Raw genomic sequence first — 13,180 nt, forward strand, 5'->3', positions numbered from 1 at the left:
TGCAGCAACGCTCCCCATCGAACCTGACAGAGCTTGAGAGGATCTGCAGAGAAGAATGGGAGAATCTCCCCAAATGCAGGTGTGCCAAGCTTGTAGCGTCATACGCAAGAAGACTCGAGGCTGTAATCGCTGTTAAAGGTGCTTCAACAAAGTACTGAGTAAAAGGTATGAATACTTATGTAAATGTGATATTTCCGTTTTTTTTTTTTGCAAAAAAATCTAAACCTAGTTTTGCTTTATCATTATGGTGTATTTTGTGTGTGTGTAGATTGAAGGGGGAACAAATGATTTAATCAATTTTAGAATAAGGCTGTAACGTAACAAAGTGGAAAAAGGCAAGGGGTCTGAATACTTTCCAAATGCACTGTAATTAATTTACCAGTTTCTGCAGTCCTTTATTCTCTCAAATCTACTGATCATTTCATCTCATTATATGCAGACAATATTTCCCAATATCTAGACAATGTATCTCAATCGCTCCCAAACGCATTGAAGATCATAGATGAATTCAGCTTCATCTGAAGTTATAAAAATGTATCTAATTAATTCAGCCCGACTGCCTCTCAAGACCCTGTTGGAGGACTCCATCTCTATTTATGGAATCGCAATTGTTTCTCATTTTAAATATTTAGTGGTAGATACAGTGTATTTCCTTCCTTAGATAAAACCATTGCCAGAAACTTTTAACAGAATGCTCAAATCAATTCAATCTGATCTCAGTAGATGGACTAACGTTCCAGTTTCTTTAACCCGGCAGAATATCTATTTTCATATTGAATATATTGCCACGGCTGAATTTCTGTCGTTTAATGCTTCCTACAGTATGTCTCCCACTTCTGGCTATTGGGATCAAATCCAAACTTAGTCCTCCTGTCTCTTTTTCTCTATCTGTACCAAATTGTAAAATGTATATTTATTTTTGTTTATTTTCCTTTAACCATCCCCTCCACAAAAATTTGATTGGTCACGAAAACAAACAAAAGTTAAGATACAATATGTATTTTATGCTTAAGTCATTCTAAGATATTGAATTTGGAGATCAGTGTTCCTTCAAAAAAGGAGGTGCATGTGGCACTCTCTAAGAGATTTTTGTATTTTTGAAAGTTTCCATTACAGAAGCCTAGATTGAGAAGCTGTTATCTGCCTGCTCTGAGCTGCGGGAGGGAGGTAGATGTATTATGTGTGACCTTTGGGTAGAAAGGGTATGAAAGGCTGTGATGTGTTGTGATGTGGCTGTATTGAGCTGGGACACCGACCTGCTGGTACTTGACTTTAGATCCTAGTGGAGGCAGGTTGACGTGTCATCCTGGGAAGGAATGAATAGAGTCACTGTGTCCTATTAATATATGCACACTGTGAATTAAGCTCTGTACAGAATTAGAAACAGCACTGTGGTCATTTTGATAGTTGGTTTAGATCCAGAAAGGAAACAATCTGTTTTTGGAGTTTTTCAATGGCTCAGCTAAAGTCAAGTTGCTTCAGACTGCCAGCAAGAGTCTTGACAATAGGCCTACTGAGGTTTTTAATTGCTCAAAAGTGGTGTGGTTCACACTCTACCTGTGAGCATAGTTGGAATTATACATTTACTCTTGGGGGATGCTGGATGTCTCCAACGTCAATATCTTTTGACAATTTTGCGAGTCCACATTGATATTTATATTCTTATGGGAAGGCCCTGATTTGTCATGGGGGTGCCCAGCCCTCCTAGCCCTGTTGTAATTACGAACCTGCCTGTGAGCTAATAGAGCTGTAGCAAATAATTAACAACACTGCAGGACATAATATAGAGGCCACAGGAGGTTAAATGGTACAAGACCCAGAGCATAGAGGCTCCAGGGGCCTAAATAGTAGAAGACCTGGACCGACGCAGATCAAGATTGTGTACCCTTCAGGTCAGGTGGCCCCGGCCGAGCCCCGCAGTTAAAGTGGTTTCCAGGGTATCGCCTTGAAGTGTCCCAGGCCAAGCCCCACAGGGTGGTTTCCAGGGTAACAGTGAAGTGGCAGAACTGTAAGGTTGTGTGAGTGGCTCAGGGCCAGAGCCACAGCCCCAGGGGTGTCATGCTGAGTGACTACGTTAATTAGCTTTTCAGAAGAGCCATTTGGTCTCATTAAGGCCACACCAGCTCCTCCGTGACATTAACCAGTTACTTGACAGAGAGGACGGCGGGCACCTCATCACGTTCACATATTGTTTGACGGTTATTTCTCTCTCTGTTTCTGTCTGTCTTTCTCGACTTGCTCCCCCATTACAAAATCGTCTTTTCCCCCTTGACCAGTGTCCTATAATTCTTGACAGGATTCTTGAGTCATTCAGAAGTTAGTTAGAATGTGTAACGTTTTTTTTTCTTCTATTCTTTATTAATAGCTTTCATTTCAAAAACACTGTTGCTGATACTTCAGAGATGTCTCTCTTTCGAAGGTCCATTGATTTACACTGCATCTGTTTTAGTCCCACGCCATTGACCTCATTGATCACAACCGAATGCTGTCTTCCCCAGAGACTTGGTCTCGTGTTGTCAGACAGTGTTTATTTCACTCATATCAATGACTCTTTTTAAACCAGAGATTGACATTCTACCTTATTAGCATTTTACCTTATCAGCATGTTTATTATAATACTTATCAGCATGTCCTATTTTGCTATCCTCCCCTATTTGATAAGTGTACTGTGTTATTTACAACGTTTGCCTTCACTTAACGCCTTATCACCCGTGAAATTGCATGAACTATTTGTTTGCTTCACGTGGTGTGCAGTGATTCTACAGATTGGCATGGAATATTGACTATGAGACTGCTTTTTGTCAATCCCTATCACCTGCTCCCTCTCCTAACAAATGACCAAACACACCCCCGAACTAAACATGAAAGGAAATTGAGAATTACATTCAACGCACCGTTCGACCGGGAACCTACTGACGGACGTCGGACTTCTTGCTGCTGTGCTACAGTTGTTTTTACCCTGTACACATAGTGCTAGTGTTACTTATAGTCCTAACTCCTAGCCTCTCTATAGGTTTCTAGACATTTCTAACTGGGGGCTTAGTGGTTTTAAAGCGAACCATTCAAACAAATTATTTTTATGCTATTGTCACCTTTTTTCTACATTTTGAATTGAACAAAGAACCTTTGACTGTGCTGTACTTGTTTGCCGTAGGTTCTTAGAACTCTGCTTTTGACATTTACATTATATTCACAGTACAGTACCGGTGTGTATGGTGTGAGAGAAAAATTGCAAGATTATGTTATAATACTTTTATTGAATCAAATGGTTGTTTTATTCGACAGAATAGAGTATTCTTATAGCTATTGTGTGTGTGTGTTCTACTGAGGATGGGCCTCTGGGAGATAACACTGACAGAGGAGATTTACGATGTCTTTGGGTGATAAAACCTAAAGAGCATTCCATAGCATGAGTGTCACGTTCGTCATAGTGATGAGACCAAGGCGCAACGTGATAGGAATACATTCGTCTTTAATAAATGAAGAACACTTAAACTAACAAAACAACGTGAAGCTATAATAACTGAGTGCTGACATGCAACTACACATAGACAATAACCCACAAAACCTAAATGGAAAATAGCGACCTAAATAGGATCCCCAATCAGAAACAACGATAAACAGCTGCCTCTGATTGGGAACCAATTCAGGCCACCATAAACCTACATTACCTAGACATACAAAATCCCCATAGATAAACAAAAACCCTAGACAAGACAAAAACACACATACCCACCCTCGTCACACCCTGACCTGACCAAAATAATACAGAAAATATAGAAAACTAAGGTCAGGGCGTGACAATGAGTTAATGTTTCTGTTCTCTATGGTACCAGAGAGAGATGGTTCCAGTTTTGAGTCGGAGGGCCAGACACTGGTCTATACAATGAAAACTGTTGACACAGCAGATGCTGTCTGCTATATGTATTATAGGTATCTTTCATCCAAATCTTAACCTTGTGACCCATTCTATATGTCTGTTGTTCGTCATGTAGATTGAAAGGGGTCTATCTTGGCTATAAAAGACCTTTTGTACTTTTGTCTCACCGCTCTCAACGGATCATAATCACTATTGCAAAGCTCTCACTATTAAAGATTTTGTTTCAGTATAACTCTGACTTGTGTGATAAGTTTGTTTCTCCTCATTTGATAGTAAAGAAATGAACCACCGCAATGGTTAGTGTACGAAGAATCCTCCCCTCTGGCAATTTGTCCATATCGCGTAGGCCTAACGCCATTACATGTGACTTTGTCTTTGCGGGATGAATAACAGACAGCTTAGGGTTGTTCTGTCTGATGTTACTCATTCATTTATACTTCTATAACGGAGAGACAAAACATTGAGTAGAGGTGAGGAGAGAGACTTGAGGAGAAAGATTTTAAAGAATGAAAGATTAGTGGGAATTTAGACGCTTTGTCAATGCAGCAGTTTGGCAATGTTGAATGGAAGTTCTTATTCATTGTTCGGTGATTCTCGTTGGTGTTAATGTGCTGTGTGTCCTTTCCCTGCATAGGCAGCAGAAGCAGCTTCTCTGAGTCTGTGGGTTTTCCTCTCTGCCTCTGTCTGATTCTCTAAAGGTCTAATGGTCAGACATTGGCGTTTCATCAATAGCCTTTGCTAGTGACAGGACGCGGTATCATAATCCTTTTGAATAATGAGTCAGCTTCTTTGGGAGACCGATTGATAGCGCCAACAACCTTGGGCTCTCTGTCAAAGAGTGCTGTTATACTGTACTCTTGGGCTTGCTTTCCCTTTTTTGTTTTCCTCTCAACCTCCAATGTCACGAATATTTAATGCGCCCCTTTTTGGGAGACTCTCATCTCCAGGGCCATCTCAGGTGAAAGTCGGTCCCCCTCAACTCACACAGTTAGAACAGAAGTCAGACTTGGGGATAGAACAAGGGAGATGTTAGGTGACTACTAGTACTGCATGATGTAAGTGGTGGGATTTCAAATCAAATGTTGATGTTGTGTTGGGACTGTGCTCGTAAATGTTTGATGAACGGTGAGGAGGCACTCTGTTCGGCCCACCTGAAATTCCTGGACTGTGGGTAGTGGGGGAAAAGGTATTTTTAAAGATTTCCCCTGAATGACCAGTCAGTGAGAGAAAGGCAGCTGGAGTAGTCACACACACACACACACACACACACACACACACACACACACACACACACACACACACACACACACACACACACACACACACACACACACACACACACACACACACACACACACACACACACACACACGCGCGCGCATGCATGCACATGCACACACTCTTTCGGTCATTCTCTCTCTCGTTCTCTCTCACACACACACGTTCCGCCTGCTCCTTGCACCTGACCCCTTTCCACCTATGGGCTCTGGGGAGAGAACACATTTTGGGTATTTTTCAAACGAAGCATAACACGTTTGGTATTTGATATAACGCCAGTCGTTATAAACATTGATGTAAACAGCGCAATTCTGTCGCTTATTATCACTTATTTTTGGTTTCAGCCAACTAAGGGGCTAATTGTGCTCTGAAAGAGGCCAGCCAGCCAGGCATAGTGTGATACCATCTGGGTCACGCTGGGATCAGCACAACATGGGTGGCTGATCTAGATACATCACTAACGATCAATCGCCTAAAGACACTCCCTGCAATCCACTCGACTGCCTTGTCACACAATGAACGTCGTGCTGTGGACACCTAGCTAGCATGATGGTGGTAACCAACCCTCTCACGCTCTCTCTCTCCCTCTCCCAGCAAAACAGAGCATGAACGTTTGATGCAGTTTAATATAGGATCTGGCAGGAATTCAAGCTGCGAGCGGTTTTGGGTTGTCTTTGTTGGACCTGGACTCATAACCTGGTGCAAACCAGAGTAACCAAACAGAGTAACAGACCGATCCTGTTGCTGCTGATGTATCACAAATACACACACACACACACACACACACACACACACACACACACACACACACACACACACACACACACACACACACACACACACGGAGACTGCTAATGAGGCATGCCGGGACTCCCCTCCCACTGACTCTGATGTTATGTGCCGGGGCGTTTTGCTTCGGGCCGTTCCTCTCCGAGTCTCTGATGCAAAGTGATGGTGTGCATATCTAATCACGTCCGGGGTACCTCACTGGCCCGGTGCACCTCACTGGCCCGGTGCACCTCACTGGCCCGGTGCACCTGGAAGGAAATGGGACTTGTCTCTTCCATGGCTATTCTTACAGCAGGACAAGACAGTGGTGTCGTACGTGTGATGACTTATTGAGTCTTGACTTGACAAAGGGCGTGTCAAAATTGGGGAAAAAATGCATTTTTGATTATTTGTTTGAGAAATGAATGGAGAAATGTCTATAGGCTGTACTAGATGCTTTATTTTATGCTTTATTTTTCAGTCCGCTATGAAATGTACATCACTACCTAATAACATATTGAACAACGAATAATGGCTTGTTTCTTTGCTCTCTTGTTTTACAGAAATCTCCTGGACAGAGACACATTCTCCAAATCAGACCCAAGTAAGAAGGTTTCCTACACACACACCCTCTCGCTCTCTTCCTCGCTCTCTCTGGCTCTCTCTCTCTCTGACTCTCTCTCGCTTGCTCTCTCTCTGGCTCTCGCTCTCTCTCTGGCTCTCCCGCTCTCTCTCTTGTGCTTCCCCCTGTGAATCAGCAGGCATTTGCATATGTCAGAGGTTGTCATCTCAGCTCTACAAACAGATTGTCGTCATATACACCAGCCATAGGTTGCAGGATTCCCTTATTCCCTGCCGATTACACAAATTCTCCAAATCACATCAAGATTTCTGAAAAATCATGGCATTCTGGTACTTTCTGGATTTTTTGCAACCCTAACAGCCATATCCGTCACGGAGATAAGGATCCGTCTGTGTAGTGTGTACATATTAGTACATCTTTAAATTGAGAACATTTGGGCCACTGTAGGAGATGTGGTCAGACTCAGCACTAGGAGGGAGGAAGGCCATCTGACCCCAGGGGCCTGCTGGCTGGGTTCTGTGGTATGTTTATCTAAGGAGGCACTTGTGCTGTCTCTGCAGTGCTGACGGTACTGGCCTCAGTCACACAGCATTAGACCTCCTCAGCACTGTACTGCAGGCCAGGGGGCCAAAGACACAAACACATACACATACACACACACATACTGGCCACAGGGAGCCTTACACACTTTAGGGTAGGCTAGCCTATAAGACTTGACAACACAACACTGTTGACAACACAACTTGTGTGTGTTTTTGTGTGTGTGTGTATGTGTGTATGTTCACGTGATGGTGCATGTTCCAACCTAATGCATGGAGACCATATGCAGTCCCAGCCTTTGTTAGCAGCTGACAGGGTTTCTGTGCAGTCAGACAGCTGAGCTCAACCTCACACAACAGCATAACATGACATTACATTACACCACGTACACAACAGCCAGCTCTCTTCAACACTGTTGGCCTAACCCACTGAAACATGCGAGCCTTGACACTGAGGTGGGCCAAGAGCCATGACCTCTGCTATAGCAAGCATGTGATGCTACTGCATTATCTCCAGAGCTTTGTTCACTAGCATGCATACAGAGCTAGTGAGGGAAGGTAGAAGCATAGAAATATACTGAACAAAAATATAAATGCAACATGCAACAATTTCAACGATTTTACTGCGCTACGGTTCATATAAGGAAATCAGTCAATTGAAATAAATGAATTAGGCCCTAATCTATGGATTTCACATGACTGGGCAGGGGCGCAGCCATGGGTGGGCCCGTGAGGTCATAGGCCCACCCACTTGGGAGCCAGGCCCACCCACTGGGGAGCTAGGCCCAGCCAATCATAATGAGTTTTCCCCCACAAAAGGGCTTTATTACAGACAGAAATACTCCTCAGTTCAGCTGTCCGGATGACTGGTCTCAGACGATGAGCTGGCGTGGTTACGCGTGGTCTGCGGTTGTGAGGCCGGTTGGACGTACTGCCAAATTCTCTAAAACAACGTTGGATGTGGCTTATGGTGGGGAAATTAACTTTCAATTCTCTAGCAACAGCTCTGGTGGACATTCCTGCAGTCATCTGCCAAGTGCAAGCTCCCTCAACTTGAGACATCTGTGGCATTGTGATAACTGCACATTTTAGTGGCCTTTTATTGTCCCCAGCACGAGGTGCACCTGTGTAATGATCATGCTGTTTAATCAGCTTCTTGATATGCCACACCTGTCAGGTGGAGGGATTATCTTGGCAAAGGAGAAATGCTCACTAACAGGGATGTAAAGAAATGTGTGCACAAAATTTGAGAGAAATAAACGTTTTGTGCATAAGGAACATTTCTGGGATTTTTATTTCAGATCATGAAACATGGGACCAACACTTTACATGTTGCGTTTATATTTTTGTTCAGTATATAATTACTCATCTTAGTTCTATGGACAGAGGTTATTGAAGCTTTTTCAGAGGTGGAATGGGGTGGAATGGGGGCTCTGACCCCTCTGATTCTGATTAACTGGATTTTATACACATTTTACACTGCTCCCAGTGGAAGGAATTGGCTCAGTTTGTGTGTGTGTGTTTGGTCCATATATTTGGGTGGTATCAAGTCAAATCTAATTTTATTTGCCACATACACATGTTTAGCAGATGTTATTGCGGGTGTACCGAAGTGCTTGTGTTTCTAGCTCCAACAGTTCAGTAATATCTAACAATTCACAGCAATACACACAACCTAAAAGTAAAAGAATGGAATTGAGGAATGTATAAATATTAGGATGAGCAATGTCGGAGTGGCATAGACTAAAATACAGTAGAATAGAATACAGTATATACATATGAGATGAGTAAAGAAAAAATATGTAAACATTATTAAAGTGGCTAGTGATTTCAAGTCTATGTATATGGGGCAGCCTCTAAGGTGCAGGGTTACGTAACCGGGTGGAAGCCGACCTAGTGAAGGCTATTAAAGTCTGATGGCCTTGAGATAAAAGCTGTTTTTCAGTCTCTCGGTCCCTGCTTTGATGCACCTGTAATGACCTTGCCTTCTGGATGATAGCGGGGTGAACAGGCAGTGTCTCGGGCGGATGTTGTTCTTGATGATATGTTTGGCCTTCCTGTGACATCCGGTGCTGTAGGTGTGCTGGAGGGCAGGTAGTTTGCCCCCGGTGAAGCGTTGGGCAGACTGCACCACCCTCTGGAGAGCCCTGCGGGTTGCGGGCGGTGCAGTTACCATACCAGGCAATGATACAGCCCGACAGGATGCTCTCAATTGTGCATCCGTAAAAGTTTGTGAGGGTTTTAGGTGCCAAGACAAATTTCTTCAGCCTCATGAGGTTGACGAGGCGCTGTTGTGCCTTCTTCACCACACTGTCTGTGTGGGTGGACCATTTCAGATCGTCAGTGATGTGTACGCCGAGGAACTTGAAGCTTTCCACCTTCTCCACTGCTGTCCCGTCGATGTGGATAGGATCGTGCGAGAGAAAAAACTAAAATGTGCACCCCTTTGGGTCCCCAGGACTAGGATTGGGAAACTGCCTTAGCATTCTAGCACTTTCAACTGTGCCTTTTTTATTTTCTCTGAGAAATATCTTCCTTGTTGCCTGAAAGGCAGAGTTACACTGACATTTAATCAGGGATTATGTCTTAGCCTAGGAGAGAACATTTGTATCTTCTGGGTTTTCTCATGCCTTGTTTCCTCTGGATCTTAACTGTTGTTTTACTTTTCTTTCTGTTTTCTTTCCTCTTAACAGTTTGTGTGCTGTATACACAAGGAATCGCCAACAGGGAATGGAGAGAGGTGAGTTGAGGTGAGGGGGGAGAAGGTCCAAGGATCCCTTGGAAGTCAGAGTATTGCCCAATTAATTTAAAATCAATACAAACCAGTGTCTGTTCCTCCCTCCCTCTTTCTTCATAGTTTAGTCGGACAGAGATGATAAACAACACCCTGAATCCAGACTTTGTCCGAAAATTCATCCTGGACTATTTCTTTGAAGAGAGACAGAATCTACGATTTGACCTGTGAGTTAAGACCGTTCTTAACATTTGTGTGTGTTTGTGTGTGTGTGGTGTGGTGTGTGTGTGTGTGTGTTTGTTTGTTTGGTTGAGAGAGAGTGGTGCTCTGTGTGAGTCTATAAGTTCAAGTTGAGTTAAGAATAAAATATGTATCAAGTGTGAGAAGGGAGATGTCAATGTTCACCTTTTAAATAAAAAACAAATCACATTTTATTAGTCACATACGCCGAATACAACAGTGAAATGCTTACTTACGAGCCCCTAACCAACAGTGCAGTTTCAAAAAATACGGTTAAGAACAAGAGATAAAAGTAACAAGTAATTAAAGAGGAGCAGTAAAAAAAATAACAATATATACAGGGGGGTGCCGGTACAGAGTTAATCTGCGGGGGCACCGGTTAGTTGAGGTAGTATGTACATGTAGGTGGAGTTAATTAAAGTGACTATCAAACAGGCAAAGCATCAACAGAGAGTGGCAACAGAGAGTGGCAGTGGTGTGGAGAGGGGAGGGGGGGGTGGGCAATGTGAATAGTCTGGGTAGCCATTTGACTAGATGTTTAGGAGTCTTATGGCTTGGGGGTAGAAGCTGTTTAGAAGCCTCTTGAACCTAGACTTGGCGTGCCGGTACAGCTTGCCGTGTGGTAGCAGAGAGAACAGTCTATGACTAGGGTGGCTGGAGACAATTTTTAGGGACTCTAGGTCCTGAATGGCAGAAAGCTTGGCCCCAGTGATGTACTGGGCCGTTCGCATTACCCTCTGTAGTGCCTTGCGGTCGGAGGCCGAGCAGTTGCCATACCAGGCACTGATGCAACCAGTCAGGATGCTCTCGATGGTGCAGCTGTAGAACCTTTTGAGGATCTGAGGACCCATGACAAATCTTTTCAGTCTCCTGAGGGGGAATAGGTTTTGTTGTGCCCGCTTCATGACTGTCTTGGTGTGCTTGGACCATGTTAGTTTTTTGGTGATGTGGACACAAAGGAAGTTGAAGCTCTCAACCTGCTCCACTGCAGCCTGTCGATGAGAATAGGGGCGTGCTCGGTCCTCTTTTTCCTGTAGTCCACAATCATCTCCTTTGTCTTGATGACGTTGAGGGAGAGGTTGTTGTCCTGGCACCACACGGCCAGGTCTCTGACCTCCTCCCTATAGGCTGTCTCGTTGTTGTCGGTGATCAGGCCTACCACTGTTGTGTCATCGGCAAATTGAATGATGGTATTGGAGTCGTGCCTGGCCGTACAGTCATGAGTGAATAGGGAGTACAGGAGGGGGCTAAGCACACACCCCTGAGGGGACCCTGTGTTGAAGATTAGTGCGGAGGGTGTGTTGTTACCTACCTTACAACCTGGGGGCGGCCCGTCAGGAAGTCCAGGATCCAGTTGTAGAGGGAGGTGTTTAGTCCCAGGGTCCTTGGCTTATTGATGAGCTTTGAGGGCACTATGGTGTTGAACGCTGAGCTGTAGTCAATGAAAAGCATTCTCACATAGGTGTTTCTTTTGTCCAGGTGGGAAAGGGCAGTGTGGAGTGCAAGAGAGACTGCATTGTCTGTGGATCTGTTGTGGCGGTATGCAAATTGGAGTGCGTCTAGGGTTTCTGGGATGATAGTGTTGATGTGAGCCATGACCAGCCTTTCAAAGCACTTCATGGCTGCAGACGTGAGTGCTACGGGTCGGTAATCATTTAGGCAGGTTACCTTAGCGTTCTTGGGCACAGGCACTATGGTGGTCTGCTTGAAACATGTTGGTATTACAGACTCGGACAGGGAGACGTTGAAAATGTCAGTGAAGACACTTGCTAGTTGGTCAGCGCATGCTCGCAGTATACATCCTGGTAATCCGTCTGGACCTGCGGCCTTGTGAATGTTGACCTGTCTAAAGGTCTTACTCACATCGGCTGCGGAGAGCGTGATCACACAGTCTTCCGGTACAGCTGGTACTCTCATGCATGTTTCAGTGTTATTTGCCTTGAAGCGAGCATAGAAGTAGGTTAGCTCATCCGGTAGGCTCGTGTCACTGGGCAGCTCTCGGCTGTGCTTCCCTTTGTAGTCTGTAATGGTTTGCAGGCCCTGCAACATCCGACGAGCGTCAGAACCGGTGTAGAACGACTCGATCTTAGTCCTGTATTGACACTTTGCCTGTTTGATGGTTCGTCGGAGGGCATAGCGGAATTTCTTATAAGCTTCCAGGTTAGAGTCCTGCTCCTTGAAAGCGGCAGCGCTAGCCTTTAGCTCAGTGCGGATGCTGCCTGTAATCCATGGTTTCTGGTTGGGGTATGTACGTACGGTCACTGTTGGGACGACGTCATTGATGCACTTATTTATGAAGCCATTGACAGATGTGGTGTACTCCTCAATGCCATTGGAGGAATCCCAGGACATATTCCAGTCTGTGCTAGCAAAACAGTCCTGTAGCATAGCATCTGCTTCATCTGACCACTTTTTCTATTGATCTAGTCACTGGTGCTTCCTGCTTTAATTTTTGCTTGTAAGAAGGAATCAGGAAGATAGCATTTTGTTCAGATTTGTCAAATGGAGGGTGAGGGCGAGCTTTGTATGCATCTCTGTGTGTGGAGTATAGGTAGTCCAGAGTTATTTTCCCTCTGGTTGCACATTTAACATGTTGATAGAAATTAGGTAAAACTGATTTAAGTTTCCCTGCATTAAAGTCCCCGCCTCTGGGTGAGCGTTTTCTTGTTTGCTTATGGCGGAATACAGCTCATTCAATGCTATAAAGAATATAGATGAAAGCTCTCTCGGTAGGTAATGTGGTCTGCAGCTTTTCATGAGAAACTTTACCTCAGGCGAGAAATAGCTCGAGACTTCCTTAGATATCGTGCACCAGCTGTTGTTTACAAAAATACATAGACCGCCGCGCCTTGTCTTACCAGACACCAGCTGTATGATGATATTGGCGTCGTTCAGCCACGACTCCGTGAAGCATAAGATGTTACAGTTTTTGGTAGTTTAATCTTCCCAATAACTCGTCCATTTTTTTGTCCAAAGATTGCATGTTTGCGAGCAGAATTGAGGCGAGTGGGGGTGTATTCGCCTCCAGCCCGCCCTCCGGCCTCTCTTTCTCCGCCCCCTCTTCACGCAGATCAATGGGGTTGGGGCTTGTTCCCGAGGGAGCCGTATATCCTCCGCCTCGGGCTCGTCAGAGTTGTGAAACAGGTTTTCATATAACT

General features: G+C 44.5%; 1 protein-coding gene across 1 annotated transcript in view; it reads left to right on the plus strand.

Annotated features, from left to right (window-relative positions):
* The window catches only part of LOC139540317 (copine-8-like), a 93,431-nt gene that overhangs the window by 22,728 nt on the left and 57,523 nt on the right, over window positions 1–13,180 (plus strand). Inside the window, exons 2-4 of the mRNA XM_071344060.1 lie at window positions 6,490–6,530; window positions 9,742–9,788; window positions 9,906–10,009. Of these exons, the coding sequence (XP_071200161.1) occupies window positions 6,490–6,530; window positions 9,742–9,788; window positions 9,906–10,009 (192 nt within the window). The remainder of the gene's footprint in view (window positions 1–6,489; window positions 6,531–9,741; window positions 9,789–9,905; window positions 10,010–13,180) is intronic.

The sequence above is a fragment of the Salvelinus alpinus genome, chromosome 15, assembly GCF_045679555.1.
Source record: "Salvelinus alpinus chromosome 15, SLU_Salpinus.1, whole genome shotgun sequence".
In the NCBI taxonomy this organism is placed as follows: Eukaryota; Metazoa; Chordata; class Actinopteri; order Salmoniformes; family Salmonidae; genus Salvelinus; species Salvelinus alpinus.